We start from the raw sequence: 23,966 nt of genomic DNA on the forward strand, positions 1-23,966 counted from the left end.
TAACTCGTTGCGTTGGGCTAGAGAGTTTTCGTGACATGCGCCAGATCTCATATCAATGGTCGTAGTGAGAGAGTGTGGCCCTATTCCTAGCCATGGTCGATGATTGGATTGTTATTCTCATACCTTGATCATGACGCCCAATTCAGTTGAAGCCTTTGGAGTCTATGTGAGACTTCCCAAAGGAGACTGGTGCTATGCCTTAAAGCGTGTCCACCTACAAAGACTAGCATAGTTACACTCATAAGAGTATATTCATACTTACATTTCATAACACATACATAAGTTTAATGCTTGGTATATGATATTGGTGTCTCTGAGTTCATTGGAACTCATCTCGTGTGGAAATATTCTTTTTAGACTCTTATACAGGCCATGAGGACACCATCAAGTACTCAGTGCCACCAGAGCCTTGCGATCCACCGGCGATTGAGGAGATTGAGACCCATGGCGACGTGTATCCATGCTTGGACTATTCATGCGGTGTTTAATTGTTTTAATCGCCGTGTGGTTTTCTTCAAAGATATCGTAGAGTTTGATTAGGATTGTATAATGATGAATAGAGAGATTGAGGGCTTACCTTTCCAAGCCTTTTGATGAACAATTTAGAGTTCCTTTATTACAATTATGATTTTAAATATTTATCTCTAAGAATACTTGAGATTAACTTGGATAACTATAATAATTTATATAATACCTTTAACTGTTTGCTCCTTTGATTATGTTATGGTGTATTGTATGGTTATGGATTGGCCGCGAACCCTAGATACTGTAATTATGGATCACCTCCACGGGTATGCAGGTAAGTTCAATACTAGCTGGGTGGGGTGTGACATGAACTACGTCTTTGGATCACTATTCAAACACTCCAATCAAGAAACAATGCTAAAAGCTAATTTAATTATCAAATCTAGAAGTAGAGAGTCCTTTGCTGAAAGAATATGCTGTCAGAATGGATACACATTCTATTCCTCATGTGTGATTTGATTGGGATTAATGGAAAACAAAGGTTTCCCAATTTAATCATACTTCCAGCAAGGTGTTCCCACAACTAAATCCCCAAAATCGACAATGGATTATTGAAGTAAAAGAGAAGGGAATCAGTTATTTACCTTCAAGATCTAAAAACTGATGAAGACATATGATTTCCTCTATGGAAAATGCATGCCTTCCTTTGCTTTGTCACGTGCTCTCTGACATCCCCTAGGTCTCATAGTCGTCTTAGACTATAAAAAAAATGTAGTTAGGGTTTTAAAACCTTAAATAGGGGTGTTGGAAGCAAAAATCCAAAAACTACCCATACAGAACTGACCAACTAGCTAGGGGGCAGCGAATTGGCCAATCAACCACCTTGAACAACCACCCCTAGTACTTTTCAGTACTAAGGTAGTTTCTCAACCCAGTTGATCCCACTTGCTTGTACAGGTCTAGGGATCATTATAAAGGCTCTTACCTAGACTATGGCACCTCTCGACTATGTCACTGGGGGAGGGAAAAACCATGCCCCCAACATTTTTTGTGTTGGTTTGGGTTCTTTTTTTTTTTGTTGGGGGGGGGGGGGCCGCCCCTCCCTTTCCTCATTTAGTTTTGGGTGGGTGTTGTGGTTGTTGGGGGGGGGGGGGGGGGCCCCCCCCCTTTGTGTGTTTTTGGTTGTTGGGTTTGGTTTGTGTTTTTTGGGTTTTGGGTTAAGAGAGGAGAGAGGAAAAAAAAGAGAATATAAACACTACAACAAAAACCCCTTATAGCTACACATAATTAGCTACAATTTTTTTAATCGAAGCTATTAGTCCCTTCTAACTACAGTTTTTCCATGTGCAGTAATATAAAACAGTTATTGCTGCAGTCCGTAGCACCTGTGGTAATAAATATATGTATAGATGTACTTGTAAAAGTGTAACTAAAAATTGTAGTAATATGAACAACTTTTTACTACAATATCCAAAACCACAGTAATATATTACTTCTAAGCTGCAAAAGTATAATTATAGTTATGTAGTGCAGTAATTTAAAATACTTTTAACTACAAAACTCAAAACCATAGTAATAAAAAAATATTGTAACTACGGAAACAAAACTACAACTAAAAATTGTAGTAATATGAACAACTTTTTACTACAGTATTCAAAACCACATTAATATATTACTTCTAACTACAAAAGTATAACTACAGTTATGTATTGCAGTAATTTAAAATATTTTTAACTACGATACTCAAAACCATAGTAACAAAAAAACAATGTAACTACGGAAACAAAACTACAACTAAAAATTATAGTAATATATGAAACTTATTACTATGGAATTAAAAGTGTAACAATATCAATTTTTTAGCTACTAAAACATAACTACCTTTTGGAATTCTAGTAATATAGTTTATATAATAGCTGCAGTATTTAAAATTGTGGTAACAATTCTTTTTAGCTGCGGAAATAGAACTGCGGTTAAAAGTTATAGTAAATACATTCCCTTTAATTAGAAAAATATAACTACAATTATGTATTGTAGTAATTTAAGATATTTAAGAATATAGTATTCAAAAAAAAAAAAAAAAAAAAACGTTATAACTACGACAACAACACTGAAGTTAAGAATTGTAGTAATATGAGAAACTTATTGTTGTGATAATTAACAATGTAGCGACATCGATATTTTAATGACTAGGATAAAACTACATGTCCAACAGTGGAACCCAAGCCCGACCGGACCCTACCAAGGTCAAGTATTTTGTAACCCTAACTCGACCTTCAGGTCGAATTTGCTTGGGCTTAGGGGGATTAGGGCCGGGCTGGTCAAGCAGGCTTTCTTGACACCCCTACATTTCAAACATGGAAAGAGGGTTACAGTAAAAACTTCAAAATTTTTAGAAGCGGACCTTTGCCATTTGCTCCTGGTTAGGAAAATTTCTTTGAAGGAGATGAAGGGTTTTACTCTATTAACATTCATTATAATCCATCTTTCAATGGAACAAACCTTGAAGATTCAGTGTTTTACGGTCAAGGGATTCCCAGTAAGGTCAGTCATTTTTTGTTATTTTTTCCCCATATTTTCAGTCTTTATGTTGGATTCTTCAGCAACTTCATCTTCTCATTCTTCACTATTCGAAGGTTATTCATTTTATAGGATTTCTAATAGGGGTGAAGAATCGAACTCGATGTAGGGTTTTCAGAATTTTTAACCATTCGGGTTTTTTCATATGAGGCAAGTATGGATTAAATGGGTATTTCCTGGAGGCTTTTATACTTAAAAATTATCAATTTTGATATCAACCATTAAATTGGTATTTTACATGTGTTGCCATTTAGTGCTGCTGTGCACAGCTGACAAATTATTATTATTTTTTTTTTCTAAAGAGACTTCAAAAGTAAAAAATTCCGTAGACAACATTTTGCCTTCCCGCGCGCTAATAGTTTTCGCGTTCCCGCTAAAGGTCCTCTCTCCCACTCCTCCGCTATACACTCGATCGTCTCTCACTACTAAAGCTCAGAAATCCTATTATCATACCTATTGGGAAGTTAGGGCTTGGCCTTCCATTGATTGTTTCTGTCATATACTAGTGAGGGAAGACAAACAACACAAGCTGCTGCGGAACTCTTTCACGGCTCATCAGAGGTAACTCTCCATTTTTTTGTTTGTTGAAACGGTAGAAGTGGAAGAAAAAGAAGAGAGCTTGAAGAACGAAGGGGTTTTTGGGTTAGTATTTTTCGTTTTCAATCTCATTCTTCAATATTCGAATGATTTTTTTTTCAATCTCATTCTTCGAAGGGGTTTTTTCTTCTTCAATCGAAGGGATTTTTTTTTATTATATTTTTTATATCATCCTTGCTTCATCCATCTTCTTCAATCGAAGGGTTGGTTTTTCATGGTTTCCTGGTATCGCAACAATTTATGAAAAGCAGAAGAAATCCAGAGGCGCATCACCACCTCGAAGGGTTTTTTCCTCTTCAATCGAAGTTTTTTTTTTGTCCTTTTCAGTCTCATTCTCAATATCATTCTTCAACTCGAGGGCTGTGAAGGTTTAAGAAGACTCTGCTAGCTGCCTGTTGCAAATCCCTACGTGAATGAAAGAGGTTAGTGAATAGAAATGGCAATTTTAGACAAACTAGGTAGAATAATCCAGAATATTCTCTGTTCGTTTTTTTCTTTCTGAACTGAAGAATCAACACGACTCTGATTTGTTGTTTGCTGTTCGATCGCACGAGTCAGAATCTCAAAGCTTCTTCCATTTGCAGTAGATAGTATTGATCTCCTACCAATTCCAAATTTTGCAAGGTGAGTAGTACAAATCTGTAAGGCTTCTTTTACCTGTTCTTACCTTTATTTTATCGTGTTTGAATGCTTTTTCATTCCTCTCTTTACTATTATTTATTTCTTTTTACTTTAGGGTTGTGTGTAGTTCTTAGCAGAAAATAACACATATGAACATAATGCACTTGAGAGGATACTAAAGAACTCAAGGAAACTTGTTTAATCCATTGGATATATAGATGCATCTTCAATTGATAGTTCTGTGCTAGATCTTTTGCAGTGGTACGTATAACCTTCTCAAATGATTATACTTTAGAAGCTCTCAATGGTTACCACTAATTTAAATTTGGTGGAACCCATGTTTCTGAAAGTCTTTGAGTCCCAATGGCTTCTACTGCTAGATGACTCTGTTTACCAACTCTGATTGGTCATATATCTTGTTGGATTGTCAGTTCTCTATGGTATTAAATCCCTGATTTCAAATCTGATTTTGTATTTAAGGATTGGATTATCGTTTTGAACACACCCACCCACAGTTCTAAAACCTTATCTTTGTGTTATTTCCTGGAATCCTCTTCTTAGTTGAATTTCTACTTCTACTCTGTTTTAGAATCAATTTGATATTCTGTTTCAGTGTAGTATTCTTATATTATTTTTGATATTTGTTGGTGTTAAATCTATAATTTGATTGCTAGTTTGACCTCCATGAGATTTGCCATTGGTATAATTCGTGTATGAAATTCTATTTTTAAAATTCCTATCCTGTTAGGAAACCCTTATGCCTTTGGATCACATCATTGGGTAAGACTCATCTTTTGAATAGAGCTACTGTTAGCAATCCTTTCAATTCTTGACTAGAGTTTCATTACACTCACAGGAGTTTCAGAGAGCCAGCAACCGTCTCCAGCATCTCCAGCCCCTCTCTGATGGTTTTCTCTCTGGCCGAAGGTGAGTCACCTTCTCATTTCTCCCTGCGATGCCTCCTTTCCCCCCCCCTTTCTCAGGTGTTAAAGAAAGATAAATATAGACGCATTCAAGGATTAGGATTGGGAGCTAGGCTTGCCTCTAAGGAAAAGGTAAGAGAAGATGACCATGAACAAGTTACTTTCCTGAAAAATAAAGTTAATATGTTAGAAGCTTAAGTTAGTTGTTAAACAATCAAATCTAGGTTGTTAGATGGAAGATTTTTCATCTGAAGAACAGGTAATGTTATTAAAATTTAATCAATCTCTAAAGCTTATTTTATTCCTAGAACTCTATGATTCTTATTGATATTCATTTTGCAAATATTGTATCCTTGTGATAGGGGCTTAATCACTTTAATAGTCATGAAATAAGTCACTCTTTTAGGAGCAATGATGCATCTTGTTCTCATGAAGGTAATATGATATTCTAAATTATGGGGGGGGGGGTTTTTATAATTTTTTTACAATATTGATTAATTGTTATTTTTTTAAAATTTTTTTATATTGATTGCAGGATAATTTATTAAGAAGTCGATTCAATCACTACAGAGTTCCACATATCATAGAGCAGAGAGACTTGGATCGATTAGTTGATTCTTGTGTGTGTGTTTTTTTTAAGTATACTTTGAGCTTTAGCACAGACTCTTTCTAGATTTGCAGTTATTCTAGTTTGAGTTAGTTGGATGACAACTAACTTCTTTTTTTTATCTTTAAATTTTTAATTGATTTGTATGGATTTCAAATGACAATGAATTCAATAAATATAAATATTGTTTCCATATATTTGTTGCAAAGAAATGTATATCTGTTGATTCGTGTTTATATATGTTATAGTATTTATAAAGAATTTGTAGTTATAAATTTTATAAAACAATCCACACTAATATCGGTACCAATAGATGATCTGTGGATACATTTGCAAAATAAAATCTATCACTACATTTTCATTGTGGATGAAATACCTACAAATATTCCACACCTATAGCATTGCAGGAGAAGTTAATATACTGAAGCTATAGATTGGCCACGGAAATGTAAGTTGCTACAATGTGTATACCAAAATGTGAGATGCAAAAACATCCGCTGCTAAAAGATATAGCCACGGAAATATTTGGCACTACAATATGCGTAGTTAGAAGTTAGCCGCGGAATATCCACAGTTATATTTTCGTAGCTATAGGATAGCCGCGGTAAAATCTGCAATTATATTTTTTGTAGCTACATGATATATAACCATGGAATTATCTGTCACCACAATATGTGTAGGTAGAAGTTAGATGCGGAAACATCCATGGTTATATTTTTCGTAGCTATAGGATAGCCACGGAAACATCCGCAATAATATTTTCCGCAGCTAGATGATATATAACTACAAAAATATCCGTCGCTTCAATATGTATAGCTAGAAGTTGGATGTGGAAACATCTGTAACTAACAATCCGTAGCTATAGATATAGCTACAGAAAGATCCGTAACTAAAAAACCATAGCTATGGATAACCTTATACATGCAGTATTTTATGTGTAGCTACTGCGTTTGCGACGGAGCCTGTTGCGACAGATAGTAAACCGCATGTAATCCGTAGCTATAGGCTATTACTACGGATTTCTTTACATTTTACTACGGAAAAGTCTGCGGCTATATGCCCTTTTTGTTGTAGTGATACCACATCCAATATCCTATCTTTTTTTTTTATTTTTAAAAAAAAAAAACCAAAAAAAAAAATTTTTTTTTTTCAAAAAAAAAATTTTCAAGATGCCTTGCAGCCCTTGCCGTCTCCGCATTATACTCCATGGGATTTTCACGCTATTCACTCTATTCACTGCCAACACCACAACCACCAAAGCTGTTTCAATCCATAGCTTTATGATATTATGGGCTCTAGCAACTGCTATCCCCTTGACCAAGTCTTCGGACTCCACCTCAACACTAGAACGCCTCCTAAATAGCGATAGAAATTATCAATAACCACACCATCACTATTTTTTATAACACCACCAACCCCTTCATGTCTAGGGTCCCCAAGAGAAGACCCTATTGCGTTCGTACTCTCAAGTGCATGAGGTCGCCCAAATGATATAGAGTAAGAGGGATATCGTGCCCACGAGGATCCAAAAGAGAAAATCACGTACTAACTTTAAAAACACCTGTAATTATCTAGCTAAACGAATTAACAAGAATTAAATAACTATCAAAATATGAATGAAATAACGAAACTGCTATCAGAAATCAAACTCAATGAATGAAATTACTAAGGATTTGATTTCACCAAATATAATATAGATTATTGATTAATTCTCCCCTTTCTCATATAACCAATTTAATCTCCACTTGTCAATGAGATTTCCAAAGTTAGATTGTCTCATCTATTATGCCTAAGGATCCCTAACATATTAAATCCCCTACCAATTATGCTTAGAGCATCAATTTAATAAATCACATTAAGCACAAGAAACTCATAAACAAATCGAATGAACCATCTAACCTATTATGCTTTAGATGTAATTTTTCATTCTTCTATCCTAGGTCTAGCATGCATTCCTCATTGTTATATGATCGAAAACACACCACGAGATTCATGAATATTGGCTAGACATTCAGACATTAAGAACAAAGTTGATGAAAACAAGAGGGAGAATTTGTGAAAGGAAAATAAAACCAATAATTATCTCATGTAAATATCCATCTAACCCTAGTAAAAGAAACTTAGAACATTACAGAAGAAGAATAAGAAATAGTTAAAGAAAACACCACTTTAGGGTTGAAGAAGAGACTTTAGCAACTCCAAAATTTGTCCCAAAGCAGCTACCACTCCAAATTCATCCTCTACACTCTTCCAAAGCACAAAAAATGTTTTCCCTAGACTCTCGTCCCTTCTTATAAGCTAGTGTCAATTTGATACAGTTCTAGTTTCCTAATCTGACTCAATCAAGGAAGTGTTTTGTGTATAAACAGGACTGACTTCGATAGCTCAAATGCATAAACCCACCATTGGATTTGAAGAGTAAAAAGTTATGAAGCTCTTTTCCACAAATCAGCTTGATCGGACACCAAATGACCATCCGATGAAAAACTTGATCGAAACTAGATAGAGACACTCAAAAACGAGAATTTTCCCTCTTTCTTCTCCGAGTAGGATCTTTCTTCTTCTTCTTCTCTTTTTATTTTATTTTATTATTATTATTATTTTATTTTTTTTGGAGGAAGCTTCTAGAGTGTGGCACTCTCTAACTTGATGAAAAAGACTTTCATTTTTTAAGTGGAATAAAATCCAGCTTGGTTCGTTAAGATTCTCTTCGCAAATTTTTCAATAATAATAGCCTTGTAGATTTGGTTGATTTCCTACAAGCACAAGTGATAAATCTTAATAATTAGGATTTGCTAGGAAATATATAAAATCACCAAAATCATAGAAATAAAAGGAAATGGTGCACTATATTAGTTTTCATACAATATTATGGTGAATTGATATAAAATGATTATAAACACATGCAAATGTAGCCAATTCTTTATCCAAAATAATATGTATGAATTGAGTTTATCAAATCCATCTATATTCAACTTGCACCACCCATCAAGGGGCAACAACCACCGAACCTCAGGGGTTCCCTTCTATGTTTTACCTGAACATGAATGCCTATCCGATGAATTATTGAAGCTCTTGCTACTTCAAAGTGTCTAATTTACATGAGCAAAACTGCAAACCTACTATGATTTGGTCAAAAACTATGAATTCATCAAGCAAATGAGTCTGAGCAGTATCACAGAAAATTTCACAATAAAGTAGGGTGGGCAAACAACTTTTAGCTAGAAAGTCTGCCGAAACATTAGAAGATCTACTATTCAACTAATAAAATAGAGTTGAAAGATGATCTAATACTAAGAATGTCATGAATGATGATACGAGAAGCCCAATCCACTGAAGCTGGAGAATGATTTAGGGAGGCAATAGCCTGAAAACAATCCGAGAGAATCATGGCCAACTGGAGGCCATCTCTAATGGCTTCGGCCTCCGCCATTTGAGCAGAAAAACCAGGTGCATAGGAACATCTTGCTGCAACAAATTGGGATCCAACGTCCCACGACCACATTGATCAGAACCTTCACTCCAAGCAGCATTTGTAAATATTAAGAAAACAATATTTGCTTGATCATGCTAAATCGACAGAAGAGGGACGGGATCTTGTATATTAGCAGTAGGGAATTGCTTGAATGTCTGGATCCTAATGATTTTAACAATATTAGATTAAGATTTACAATTTGAGGAGTTAGTCTCTTGGAATGCTTTCAATTTTCATCATTAGCTTCCCATGTCTTTCACCAAAAATAAAAAATTTATAGTACAATTATTATTTTTTTTTCCTCTCCTTGCTCAAATCAAGGGCTCTAGAACTGATAACCTTTAACTTGTATTTATGCGTTTGTATACACATGAGGGTTTTCTTTGCGTTGGTATACACATATGGGTTTTCCTCCCTTGCCTGCTATATGCTTCTTATAAGCCGGCTTCCAACCATTTCAAAATTAAAGAAAGTTCTCATAAGCTTATTAATCTGATCTCCATATCTTTGGCAAGTCCACTTGAGTATCTCTCCATCGAATTATAAATACTAATAAAACTATTTAAAGGAATAAGAAGGAAGGTAGGAAGACTGGACATGGGACGGCCTAGGTTCAACTAATCATTAGCAAAAGTCAAATGATTGGTATAATACTTAAAATCAACTCCAAGTCAATTCAATGTCTATAGTCTCAAACGTAGTCTTCTTCCATCAAGCTAAACATTTTTGCCACTCCTGGTCTTCACGTCTATTTCTCAGCTAATTTTGCTATAATATTCTAACATAACCTATCAATGACAATGCCAAATTAATTTGGATTGTCTATTGCTATGGGTAGATGATTATGCTTCTTTAGTTCTTTTACATTTTTCAATCTCAATTTTAATTATCACCTCTAAGCATTGATAAAATGGATCAAAAGTGGATCTTTCTCTTAATGTATGGTAAAGAAGTGTGAGAAAAAAAATATAATCTCTACTACAGTTTGAACTTATGTGAAATTGAAGATTTTTTTTCGCTAAAAAAAATCATTATATTAAGCGAAGAAGAAAAAGAAACAATACATCAATTAGTACCTTATGAGGAACCAACCTCGCTCTCCCGCAACAACTGTTGCCCCCAATACACACACCCTTCCTCACTGGTCCCTACTCACATTAGAAAATTACTAACTCATCACAAACGAAATATAGGACATCTAGAGGCATCCAAATCAAGTTCTTTCTTTTTTTTTTTTTTTTTTTTTTTTTTTTTTTTGTCAAATCCAAATCAAATTCATTAAGGAGTGAACCTGACCAAGGAATGTTAATATCAGAAGTTCTTGTTCTAGCTGCCGAATTTGTCAAAAAATCTGCCACTATATTAATTTCACGATAACAATGTGAAATCTTCCAGTCTATAGCCATCAAATATTCTTGTAAATCTCTCCATAGATGAAAGATATACCAATGCATTTTCTTCTGCTGTATTAAAGTCACCATAGCTTTAGAATCACTTTCTACCCAAAGCTTCAGTAATTTGTAAATATCTTGCCCAATGCAATCCATGAATGAAAATTTTCAATTCACTCTCAAAGTTGGTTTCAACATCTAAAAAAACACTGAAATTGAAAACCACCACAACAACTTCATTTCGAAAGACTCCTCCACCGCCAGCTCCTCCTGGATTGCCCAAAGAAGACCCATCAATATTTAGTTTTACCCATCCTGCAGCAAGAGGACACCAATAAATTTCTTGTGGAGGAGCAGCACCAATGACCAAAAAGTTAAGGCCCAATCTTCTTGCATAAAAAAAAATGGTAGGAGTTACTTTTCTCCCATCCATTTTAAAGTCAAATTGTATTAAATCTGAAAAAATTAACATTCTGAAATTAAAATTTTCAAACAGGATTTGATTGCGGACCATCCAAAAGAAGTATAAAAGCAAACAACATCCATTAATCCAAGCAATCCGCAAAGGAAACTATGAAGCCTGTTGTTTCCAAGCCTTGAACAACTCTACAATCGAATCTTTTACTGTCCAACTATAACCAAACTTTGCTACAAAAGCTTCTCTACATCCACGTGAGAATGAACAGTGAAGAAAGAGATGTCCTATATCCTCTAAAGCTTTACCACAATGGTTATAACGAGAGGCCAACATAATCCCTTTTCCGAGTCAACAAGGCATCAACAAGTAGCCTATCATGAAAAAGTCTCCAACAGAAAACGTGTTGTCTAGGCTGCAAAGAAGTCTTCCAGATACTCTTTGCCCATTCCAGTTGTTCCCCTTTTATATGATAGAGATCCCGTGCCGATCGAAAACAAAATTCTCCCCCCACTGAACCTTGCCAATGACAAACATCAACAAAACCAGCATAAGGAACAGGAAATAACATAATAAGAGAGACTACCTCTTGAAATTTGGCATTGTCCATTGACGAAAACCTCCACTCCCCTTGCTGTAAAAAATCTATAACAGTCAATTTCGAATGACCCTCTAGATCCAGAGGAATACCAACATAGTCTACAATTGTAAAATCCCCCAACCACCTGTCAAACCAGAAACTTATGTGATGACCATCACCAGCTGACCACCGTTCATGAGCCCGAACAAAACTCTAAACCTTCCTCAATCCCAACATCAAAGATGACTGCTGTCCAAAAAACTTTAAATTTCCCCTTTTGTCCACCATTTTCCCTTTCAAAAAGTGAGCAAAACCAGAGTGTTTGTATTTAATTATCCAAGCCAACTTGCATAAGGATGCAAAATTGACATTAAATTGAAAAATTAATTAAGCACATTTAGACATAATTTGTTTTTTCTAATTTTCATCAAAATACAATATTTTGATTTTTGTCAGTAAAAAGGTTTTTAAGAACCAAATAAGGATGCAATTTTGCTCTATTGGTTTTTTCCCCCTTAGTAAATGATCAAATTTATTAATAAGAAAAGAAAGGGATAAGGCTAATCTTCGAAGGTTACATATCAAAGCATAAAACCTCCCAAAAACTACAAAATCAATACCCATCTAAAGCCCAGAACCTTAAATAGGGCTTGGATTGACCTAAATCTGCCTTTCCCATCTTAAGCCCAAAAACCTCAAAATAGGCTTGGATTGAGCTACTTTGATTTAGGGATGTCTTTGTTTCTTCGTCTTGGGTGATGTGGGAGTGATGAAGTAGAAGTCGGCTATATGATCTGAAAAGAAAACTATCAACATTCCAAAACACAAGCTTGGTGTCCAAAAATGACCAAAACATTCTCATCAATGAAAGGCATATAACCTCAGTGGAATGGCCTTTTTATTATCTAACAAGTCTATTTTGATCAATGACCCCAAATTGTTCGGCTCATTATGATTTTTTGAGATTATAGTTCTCATCATTACAGTCATTTTAATGAAAAACAAAGGTTCAATCCAAAATTATCCTTACCAAAAAAGTCTATTTTGATCAATGACCAAAATATTTTCATCGTTCATAACTAATATGAATAGTCATTTCTTGGATTTAGATGTTAATTATTTTGAAAGGTAAAAGTGGTATGCGTAATTTTTTAAGGTTGATGAGCGAAAATGAACACACATTACCTCAGAGAAAATGAAAAACAACAAAAAAGACCTTATAGGATTTATTTTGAAAGGTAAAAGTGGTTTAAAGGCTTGTTGCACATGCTAAGTGTAACCGTGATTCCTACGAAAGTGAGTTAGGATTTATTTTGTTGCACTAGTTTCTTACCTGCATTTGTATTTTTCTTTAATTTTTGCTTGAGGACAAGCTTAGTCTAAGTGTGGGGGAATCTGATGAGCACATTTATGTGTGAAATCTTAGGGCATAAAGCATGCATTTTACACACTTAGAGTGAAGCTACCTTGGGTTTTATTTTGTTTTTGCAGATTTGAGGACTATTCAATATTTAAGCAAAATTTTTGGAGTTTTGGGTATGAATCATGTAATTTTACACGTCAAGAGGTCCATTCAAATTCTCAAATGCGAAAATGGGCCTGATCTGGAGCATGATGGGCTAGAGATGTGATTATGGGCCAACTCCGAAATACTTAAGATATAAAGAAGGCAAATTTGATCTACGGCTGAGATTATAAATTATCAATCAAATCTACAGAGATATTATTGAGAGAGTCCAAATGGAGAAAAGAGTCCTTGCATACCTCAATATCTTATTTCCTATTTGTGATTTGATTAAATAAAGAAAAAGATTATATTCAGATAAGGAAGAAAAAAAAATCCCATTTTTGAATGTCTCTGTTCAATTTTGATCAAGCCCTTCATCAAATGGTCATCCGGTATCAGATCGAGCTAAATTTTGGAGGAGCGCTTCACGACTTCTTGATGGTCAAATCCAATGGTAGAATTATGCATTTGATATTTCTAAGTCAGTCCAATTAGTACGTCAAAACCCTAATTGGTTGAGTCAGATAGGAACCCTGAGTTTGATTCAAATTCTGTCAAGATTCATATCCCATGTAAACTCTATAAAAGGAGAGCATATTCCATCAAGGGAGGATGTGTATTAGAGCTTAGTAGAAGCACTCTTTCTTCTCTCTTTAGTTTATTTAGGCTTTGTTTAGTTTTCTTTGCTTGCATTTGTGAGATTTAAATTTCTAGATTGAATGTTTAGGTTTAATTTTTCTATGTAATGCAATTCAAGTTCAAGTTTCAAGTTTTAAGATTCGTTTTTCTCTGAGTCTAGCAATTGCAGATCCAGATCATTCTAAATCTAGATCTGGTTGTTAGGGTTGGTTGAGATTTGAATCGTTTGTTCAATTCGCAAGTAAGTAACCTTCTTCAATAATCTTCTCTCATCACTCTATTCCCGCTTCTTTCTACCCCTCCATATTCTTAATTTAGGATTTACTTTCAGCATTTATTTATTGTTCTCCCTTCCCCTGGGTCCTTGATCAGAGATACCTACAGTCTTGCCTCTCTTTGGTTAAGGTTTCCCTTTCCTTTTATTGCTTTAATTATTTCTTTTCTGCAATTTCTTTTTCTCTAATATCGGTTCCCCTGATCAGTGGACTGTAAGTTATGGCAAAGGGTCCATGGTCAAAGTCATTATAATTATACCCGCCTTCACTAGATCCAGAGCTGACACTCAGATCACTTCCCTTTTATTTTTATTTATTTATTATTCGCATTTTTTCTGCCTTTATTAATTATGCGTTGATTATGTTTGCTTTAATTTTCGTTTCAATTCGATCACATTATATGTATGGATTAGGACCGTTCATTTAGTTTAATTAAGTAATTAACAAATTTTAATCATTGCACTCTCGCATTATCATTAAGAAGTTAATTCTAAAGTGGCATATCTCCTTGAGATCGACCCGTTAGCTATACGATACCGTGTGCTTGCGGTTACTTTTAATTTCACAAACACTAGATTTGAAAATTTTCCGCACATTCGCCCGTGAAAATTTTAATATTTTAGTAGATTCACCCTATTCACTGCATCCTTGTCATTTTCCCATGCATTTTAGCTTAGATCTACATTTCATTCACTCCATCTATCAATTTTTCAAGAAAATCACTATTCATCATCTTTATTATTTCTCCTTTATTGTTCTCTTAAATTTTAGATGGCTCACTATGGCGGTAGATGTGCTCCCATGGGTGGCCGCAGTGCTAGTCGAGGCCTCAGGTGCGGGGTACAACGTCTTGACTTGTTCGGCACAATAGAGGCAGAGTTCCTCTACAACCACTTGCATTTGAAATCGATTCAAACCTCTCAAAGACACCCGCGAGCAAACTTTAAGAGCCCAAATTGGGAGTTTTCGTTTGAGAACCAATTGGGAAGTTTGAAAGGTAGTTTGGGGACCCTAATGTTGTCAAATTAAAGACCCCAAAGTCTCATTGCAAGTTAACTTTGAATTGGGGACGAAATTGAGCTCAATGGCAAAAGCCCTAGACTGGGCAGTCAACTGGCTCTGTGTGGCTCAACCCCCCACTCCCTATTTTGGGTGCATGTTTTACCCCTCTTTGACCCTATTTGATCCCCGATTGTTGCTTATTTAATTTTTGTTGTTTCTAGGGTTATTTTGGGTCAATTGCACTCTCTTTTGTGGAATTCTTTGGAACTTGGAAATTAATTGTAGCTGGAAAGGTAAGGAAAATAGTTAACCATATCTTGTATGATTGATGGTGTTATTTAAATCTTCATCATTTGATATCTTGTATTCTATTATGAATTGTATGTGACTTTGCACGAACGGAAGGTAATGTTTTATATTTGCTTCTATTTTCAAATTTCATGAATTGTTATATTAGAATGGTGTGGATGTGTGGAGTTGATTTTGGGACCTTGTCCTTTTGTATTTATATGCCAACTAGGTCTATGGGTTCACCCATTACCCTAGCAATCCTATATATTTATGAACTTAGACCTAACTACATAAGTGATAGGTGTCTAGATTTGTTGGCTGGGTAACCCCATGAGTACTACTACTCTTCCGGTAGGGGTATTGAAGTCAGTTAACCCTCAATGTTAATGGTTGGGTCCTATTAGTATCAAGCATGCCCACTGCCATCATGAGATGGTAGGGTTACATATGTATAGAGTTTGGGTTCATGTCACTTTCAGTGCAATGTGCGATTTCTACAGAGAAGCCACAAGAGTGTCCGCCTATATATATGTGAATGACCATAGGATTGAGAAATGGATTCCAATAGATGCCTCTCGTTGAGGATCCCATAAGGATATTGGACTAACAGATGCCTCCCATTGAGGAATGATGTCCGTACCATATGTAGTACAAGACCGTATGACCATATGGGCCTAGAGTTGTCCTTGAGACGTGCCAGTTCTCATGCCAAATGGTGATGTGAGAGAGTGGTGACCTATATCCCTAGCCATGGATTGATATGATTTGACCCAATAACCATGGAGAACCCAATAGACGTCTCTTGTTGAGGGAGAGTGATTAAGACTGCCCAAAGGAGACTAGTATATAGCTTAATGCATGTCTACCATAGAGACCTTATGATAGAGTTAGAAGCATGATTTCAAATTCATTTTATTATTCATCTCATTATTACAAATCATATATGTTTGATGTAGGAAATTGTGAATAGATGCATGATATGTAGTTTAGTTGACCTCACTAAGTTTTGTTGAACACACTCCCTTTTACGTGTATGCTCTATTAGATCTTGCTACAGGTTATGAGGACTCCATTCAAATGGAAGATCTGTCGTCAGCAAAACATTTTGAGGAAGTGACTTGCAAGGAGGTGGACTCACATGGAGCTTTGTGTCCATGCCCGAATTGCTCCTATGGATCTTGGTACTAGTGGAGATCCTACGATATCTTTGGAGACGATAGTGTCCCTCATAGCCCTACGTTTTATCTTCACCTTTATTTATATAGAGAGTGAAGATGCCGTCTTCTATTGAAGAATCTAGAATTCCGCTGCAAACAACTCCTTCCTCTAAACTATGATGCTCAACTTTAGATTATGTTTTTAACTTTAAGTTAATGGATAACTATAACTAAATTATCACCTAGAATTCTGTTGCAAACGACTCCTTCCTTTAACTCTGATGCTCAACTTTAGATTATGTTTTTAACTTTAAGTTAATGGATAACTGTAACCTCATTTGATAATTTAGTTTCTATAACTTTAAATATTTATCTTTGATTTATTCTTATTTTTTGATTATGCTATGTCATATGATAATATGGATTTGACACTAAACCTTAGTCTTGTTGTGTATCACTCCCACGGGGATTCAGGTATGACCGAATCTAGCTAGGTGAGGTGTGAAACACCCACATTCTCCTAACATGGCCTAGGTCATTTTTAAAACATGCATGGTTTTAATGCAAATGAGTGCAATTACATTTGTATATGCAAGGAGGTGTCCTAGGCCCTGATTTATTGGGTCTTCTTACTTGAGCTTGAGTTGATATTCATTGGTGTTCTTGAGTCTTCTTGTACTCCATTCTTCATGCTCATCTTGACTTCGACTTCATGTCCATCTTGACTTGGTCTTGGCCCTTGACTTGAGTTTGGGCATCCGACATTGAGTTGGATTTGGTCCACTTGCTCTCATATTGAACTAAATATACACATCTTAATATAACCATTAGTAATTCATCTTTGTTATAATCAAAACTAATGGAGACCCATGTGGCAATGCTGACATGGCATTTTCCAACACGTGTCATGCTAGTTTAGGTGATGGAAGTCAAGAAAAAAGCATCCCTAGAGGGGATGTAGGCCATCAGTAAGTTGTGGCTGATACATAGAGAGAAAGGTAGTTGCAAAGTAGACATCAACAATGGTCTTCCTAACGGTGATTTGCACAAGCCAAGACAGGGGAGAGATTGTTTGTTTAGGGTTTGGATATAATTGTAACTGGAACAAGTTTTGGGTCAATTACCAGTTCAGGAGTAAACTTGTAATTTTATGGGGATTAGGATTTTGGGTTTCCATATAGTTATGCCTCTATAGCACAACCTAGGTAACAAAGCAAGGAAAGGGTAGCACTTTGTAAGGTGTGAGAGTGGTGTAAATAGGTTTTCAAGAAATAGTGGAATCTCTTTTTTCTCTTGGGTGTACGTAGACAATTTTGCTGAACCATGGTAAATTCTTTGATATTGTAAGTATGGTTTTGTTTATATTATTCTTCATGATTGTGCATCCATCCATAATGCTAAGGTCGTCACTTTGGGAGGCCCTTGATAACCTAGTGAAGGAATCAAGGAGAGGAACAAACAAAGTTAGAATGAAACCCTTTATCTCTGGGAGGAAATTCCAATTGACCACATTTGTAGATACACTCTTATACTTTATCAGTATGATTTTTAGTTGGTGATCAATCTTATTTTAATATTTGATCTTTAGCATACAGAATGCAGTTCTTGTTTTATGTGTTCTATAGATCGACCAGTTATCAGTATTTTAGGTTTTGAGTTGTGTTCTTTGATTTGATGAGTGTCACATCAGTATTTTTAGTCTTGCAAATATTCCATTTTTAATAGTTTATTGTGTCATACATTTACAAATTTTTTTGTTATGATTTTGTATTGAAATGAACATGCCATTGGTATATTAGTTGCATATATCATATCGGAGCATGCCATAGTCATTATTGCGTTGTTGTCCCCTTGTGTGAAGCATTGGTGTCTTTAACGAGATGGATGTTGGGATTATGTAATAGCACAAACCATGTATGGGGACCATCCATTGAATTTGAGGCACATGGTTGAGGGTAGATGCATATGAAGCATTTTGTCTTAGATTTGGTGGATGTTAGGGTTATGTAATGGCACAAGCCAGGAAACAACGTGGAACATTAGTTGAATTTGAGGAACTTGGTTTAAGCAATATATTTTGATTAAGAGGAATTTTAGAGTTGTGTAACAAGACAAACTATATAACGTCATGGAACATACATTGAATTTGAAACAAATGATTTAGGGGAGATGGATGTTGAGCTATGTAATATGCCCTGGCCATGTAACAACATAGAACATCTCATGGTCCCTAGACTGGTAGGACAGTTGGTTCACTCATGATTTATCAGTGGAATTGAATCAAATTTGTATCGTTGAGCATGTTATGGTCATTTTGTCACATGCATTAAAATTATTTGGGCAAATTGCACTGGCACACAAAAATGGAGGCATTAAAGCATTGACACCCCACTTTATGTTTGAAAAACACATAGGTCCTCTTCTGCTACAATAATTAATTATATTATCGCAAAGACTATTATACCCTTCCATGAAATCTTATTCTCATTTACCCAAAAAAAAAATTCTTATGCCTATAAAGGTTATTTGATGAAGACATTGTTGTTGGATTTTTTTTTTCCTTAGATTTTTGTAAAGACATTTTTGGAACTAAAGAAAAAATAAACAGTGGGTTAACTGTTACACTAACAAAATGGACTAATATGTTTAATGAATTGGGGATGTCTGGGTGTTTCAAACATAAAGTGGGGTGTCAATGCTTTAAAACCTCTATTTTGGGGGTGCTAGTGCAATTTGCTCAGATTATTTTGTATAAAAATTATTTATGTGATTGTATAGAATAGCCTTGTTGATTTATATATGATTTTGCTTGCCTAATTTCTTCTCAAAACTTTTCACTTACTTCTATGGTTGATAAATTCAACTAAGGGGATGGTGGATATATGGAGGAGGAAGGAAAAAAAATATTTATTTTATTCCTTAGTGTAGTTTCACTTGGGAATGTTATTGATTGCAATCCTTTTGGAGATTGATAGTGTGAATTTTTGAGAATCATGGACTATTATGGAAATGTTTTTTGTTTTTTAACTTTTTGAGTTTAATTAAATTCTATTGCAATTAGTTATATTTTACTGGTGTGATTTCACAAAACTACATAACTAACCAATAAGCCCCTCAACTAGAGGTGCCCAATGGTTCATTTGGGGCAGTTTAGGTTTGACCTTAACAGTTTCGGTTGAAAAACACCAAATCCAAACACAAACCATTCGCAAAATTGCAGTTTCGGTTCTTCTCTTGTTTTATGCAGTTTGGGTTCGGGTGACTAACAGTTTAGGTCAATAGTTGACGCAGTTTTGAAACCATTAAAACCTATTATCAAACCAATATAGCCCATTTCAAATTAAGATCCATATGAGTCTTGAGTCTTACCTCTTGGGCTTAAGGTCCAAACAAAGACTCTTATTTATGAAAATATAAATTAGGATCAATAAAAGTGGGTAATACAACCCTAATCCATCCTACATATAAGTTCTACTAGCATATCTACTCAGTTAAAGGTCACTTGAGTAGGGAGTCTCTCTACTTGGGGTCAGCCTTAGATTGCTGAGTAGCCATCTAAAACACTAGAAACACAAGTGAATTCCAAAGATAGAGCTCAACAATCATGTTTTGTTACTCACTTTTTAATCATTACTTATTTAATTAGCTTAGTTAGCAAATACGATAATGGTTAACAAGCTTGAGTAGATAAACCCTATGGCATATATAAGAATAAAAGCTTTTGTTTATCTCTTCTTTTTATAACGGGTTTTAACGTGTTAGGAATTTAGTTTTGTTAGCGAACAGGTCACAAATTGGTTGGCCCAAACCAGCTCGAAACCATTTGCCTTTCGATCCCTCAATTGGTAGCCCCCCTTTGGTTTGGGTTGGCTAGTGCTATAACGGGCCAGTACAATTCGATCTTAACGGTCTGGTCTACAAATTAACACCCCTACCCTCAATAGTTTTCGATTCACTACCTAAGTATCGAATCTTATTATATGGCGCTTTGTGCCTGACACGGTACATTTCGAGCCAAACAAAATAATTTATCAGAGTCCAATTCAATCTTTATGCAGCCATTCACTTCACTTCTAGAAAGAGAGAAAGGGAAAGATATCCAGACATGATTTCACACAAACAGAACAATTATTAGTTTAGTTTATTCGTTATACATTTGATGTAGAAACCAAATACTATATGTTGTCTATCCAAATCTTATTTTCCAACCACACCAAAAAAAAATACTGAAAAACCAAGGAAGCCACTTGGAAATCCGTGGCAGAAAAATTAACAGAAACTTGTTAAGGAGATGATGGAATCAAGAAACCACTCAAACGAATTACAGGACTGAGAACAAAGAAGAAACAGCAAAAGCTGCAACAGATGCAATTGCATTCACGAACATCGAAGAAGATCCACTGGCAGTGGGACTAGGAGACTCCACACTAGGAGTGGAGGGAGCAATCTCTCCAACGGGAGCAGGAGCTGGGGCATTCTCAATAACACCTGAAGGTGAAGGAGGAGATGCTGGGCTTGTCTGGTTTGAAGGAGGAGATGCTGGGCTCGTCTGGTTTGTGGTAGAAGATTGGTTGCTTCGATCTGCCATCACCACGACCACCAACTTTTCATTCTTCTGGCAATTTTCTGGATTTCCACTTATGAAGTAGTAAGGACCATTCTTTTCAAGCTTGATTGAAGTGTGGCCGTCTTTATGTGTTTCAATGGGTGATGTTGAGCTGCAGTTGTCATAGTCAGCCTTGTTTACTTGAAGCACTGAGTCATTGTCAGCTGGGTAAACGAACACTGCAATAAACAATTGATGTAACAACCACAGTTAATTGATAAATGCTTTCAAAAAAACAATAAACATTTCTGAGTTTACTGTTCGCTAAATATCTATTCGCTAAGGAAATAAAGTTGCACCTTCACCACCATTGATTAGTTTCACATATAGAAATTAGTGTTGCATCAGAAAAACCAACAAAATCAATCGTTCAACTTACATAAAGAGTCTCCAATTTGGAACCGCTTCGATTCTGCCCATTGATTGTAGGTGTTTGCTGTTGCATCAGCTGGAACAGTCCAACCATTGTCACCTCCAACCTTGAAATCGGTTGCATCAGCGCTTTGCATCGCCAGTAGAAGAGTGCTAAAGAGCCAGAAAGCATGAAATGCTTCTCTATGGTGTTTGAGTCTTAGAATGGTGTTGGCCATGGCAAGAGAACAGTAGATCTTTAGCTAATGGAGTGGAGACTTACAGCCGAAGACCTATTGTGCTACTTGGTTCAAAGGAGAAGATTTGACAGGAAAGGTAACATGGTTAGTGGGATTTTATAGAACCTCTGCACACCCAGGAGCTTTACAATCTGTGGCAGTGAAGCTTTTGCTTCTTTAGTTATTCCTCTTTGCTGTCTGGATATCTTAGCTTCTAGTCCAAAGCATAAGCTGCTTTATTCTCAGAGCCTCATGGTTCAGGAGCACTTTTGCATTTACTTGGCAACCTTCTGAATGGGGTTATGCTTTGCTTGAGCAAATTAAGAATATCCATGCCTTGTTCACCAGGTTAGAAATTTTATCAATGCTGGCCAATGAGGTAAGCAGACAAGCACTTTTTTCCTTTGCATGATGACCCAACTTAGAGATTGTTTATTAGAGATAACAATATTCTCTCACTTTAATTCGGATAAAAATATAACTTTAAGTTGTTACATCAGGTTCACAATGTTCCACCATTTTGAATTCAAAACTTTAAACTGCAAATTATATCAGCACTTTACTACAAACAAGACAGTGAATTCACACAAAAGGCGCTTTTGGACCCCACTGTATGAAGCCTGCAATTGATCTCTGGAGGTACATTAATTCTAGGTCCCATTCCAAAACTACCAGGTGTTTCTACTTTTGAAAAACGCCAGAACCAAAAATAAAAACAATTTTAACGTTCTTGAAAGCAAGAACATTTTTATAGGCATTTAATAAAACTTGCTTCTGAAAATAAAAACATAATCAGTTGATTTTAGCAAAATTCTTGTGTTTGAAATGCCAAATTCAATAAATATCATTTTTAAAAACTTTCTTCACTTAAACCTAGTCCACTCTTAACTTTTACTTCGAGAAACAGACGCAGCAACAAATCACCTGAAACAAAGCAGTTTCATTAGACGGGTTTTACACTTTTTATTTTCTCAAAACAATAAACACCAGTTTAATTATCAAATGGATCCTTGGCCGATTATCCAGGGAATCGCACTGAAACTTCCCCAAAATTTAGTACTTGCAACTTGATTGGATGGACATCTACCGATACAAATGATCAATTCTTCAGAAATCTTTTCATTTTGGAAATTGTTTCATTATTTGTCATTGGCGCAATCCTTTTGCAACTTGCCTAAAAAACCTTCTCACCCTTTTCAACATTCTTTTCTTTTATTTATTTATTGTTATTCTCTTTTCCCTGTTCTCAGGGGAATTCCAAAGTTGATATCATCATTAGATTCCTATTATTACCTCGCATACCAAGGATTCAATATATCTTTCCATTGAACTGCGTGGTAACCCAGCATAATTTGTGGAGTTCAAAGTTCAAACATGCTCGGGTCAAATCGTTTCTCATTCTCACAGGCTCACTCTCTTGAGCCCAGCCTTCTGGAGGCAGCTAATGTGATTAAAGGGCACCGCATTTGTTTGTAGGGCTTGTAACACACAAGGGTCCAAAACCTCACCATACTAAGAAGGTTGACTTCCAGGAAAACTTTTTGCCCCTTCTGATAAAGAGAAATAGATGCAGAATATAGGGTTTAGTGTCTTCAATTGGGCAATAAAATGATAAATCTCTTGCTTTAGCAGTCCAATTTGCCTCCCAGGTTTAACTGAAGATGGAGAGATCCTTTTTTTCATTTCAGCATAGCTGGGAATTTTTGGCTCACTGAATCATTATCAACCTGCCATTAGCAATACTAGGAGCATTAGGGAACAATGACAGTCATGGGCAATCAGGGCCCATGCCCAACCCTTAGAGCCAATCCTTTCCAAAGTAACAAATATATTTTGCCGACTTCTCTTGTCTTCGTTGTTCCATCAAATAAAGACTATTATTCACCTTTGAGACTTGATACAATTATGAATACAGCCAAGCGTGATTGGCACACAATTCCGGATTTCCAAGGACTGCTAGGGGTGCACCAGACACCACGGGGTGTGACTTCCAATTATCTTTCTGTTAATGAAGTAAACAGACTGGTGTAGGTTAGCTGAGCTGAATGATGATGAGCATGAGTTTCAAGTATGAATGTATAGTGCTGCTTGGTGCAATGTGGATGTCTGTGGACGAAGTAAGAAATGGAGCAACCATACAAGGTGAAGCTACAAAGAGAGAGGAATAGTAGTATATCAGTGCTCGTCTCCCAAAATTTACTGATAACTGCAGAATGTGGCAGGTTACCAAGAAGCGTTATAACAC

General features: G+C 35.8%; 1 protein-coding gene and 1 long non-coding RNA gene across 5 annotated transcripts; one reads left to right on the forward strand and one right to left on the reverse strand.

Moving 5' to 3' along the window:
- The first annotated feature begins 3,401 nt into the window (after window positions 1–3,401).
- On the forward strand, window positions 3,402–5,839 carry LOC149002667 (uncharacterized). 4 transcript variants are annotated; one of them, XR_016170299.1, is made up of 6 exons: window positions 3,402–3,687; window positions 3,970–4,064; window positions 4,201–4,266; window positions 5,120–5,318; window positions 5,549–5,621; window positions 5,722–5,839. It is a non-coding gene; the product is annotated as an uncharacterized LOC149002667 (long non-coding RNA). The 4 variants fall into 4 exon arrangements; XR_016170298.1 differs by having other exon boundaries at window positions 5,120–5,621; XR_016170297.1 differs by lacking the exon at window positions 5,722–5,839 and having other exon boundaries at window positions 4,379–5,643.
- A 14,781-nt stretch (window positions 5,840–20,620) lies between these two features.
- On the reverse strand, window positions 20,621–21,819 carry LOC149002668 (early nodulin-like protein 9). Its single transcript, XM_089137773.1, has 2 exons — window positions 21,511–21,819; window positions 20,621–21,310 (listed from the first exon to the last, which is right to left on the reverse strand). Exons 1-2 carry the CDS (start codon window positions 21,719–21,721, stop codon window positions 20,847–20,849), a joined length of 675 nt encoding a protein of 224 aa, XP_088993899.1. The 5' UTR covers window positions 21,722–21,819; the 3' UTR covers window positions 20,621–20,846.
- Between the last annotated feature and the right edge of the window lie 2,147 nt (window positions 21,820–23,966).

The sequence above is a fragment of the Hakea prostrata genome, chromosome 10 (genome assembly GCF_041222555.1).
Source record: "Hakea prostrata isolate BN-2017 chromosome 10, UWA_Hpros_2, whole genome shotgun sequence".
NCBI classification, from domain to species: Eukaryota; Viridiplantae; Streptophyta; class Magnoliopsida; order Proteales; family Proteaceae; genus Hakea; species Hakea prostrata.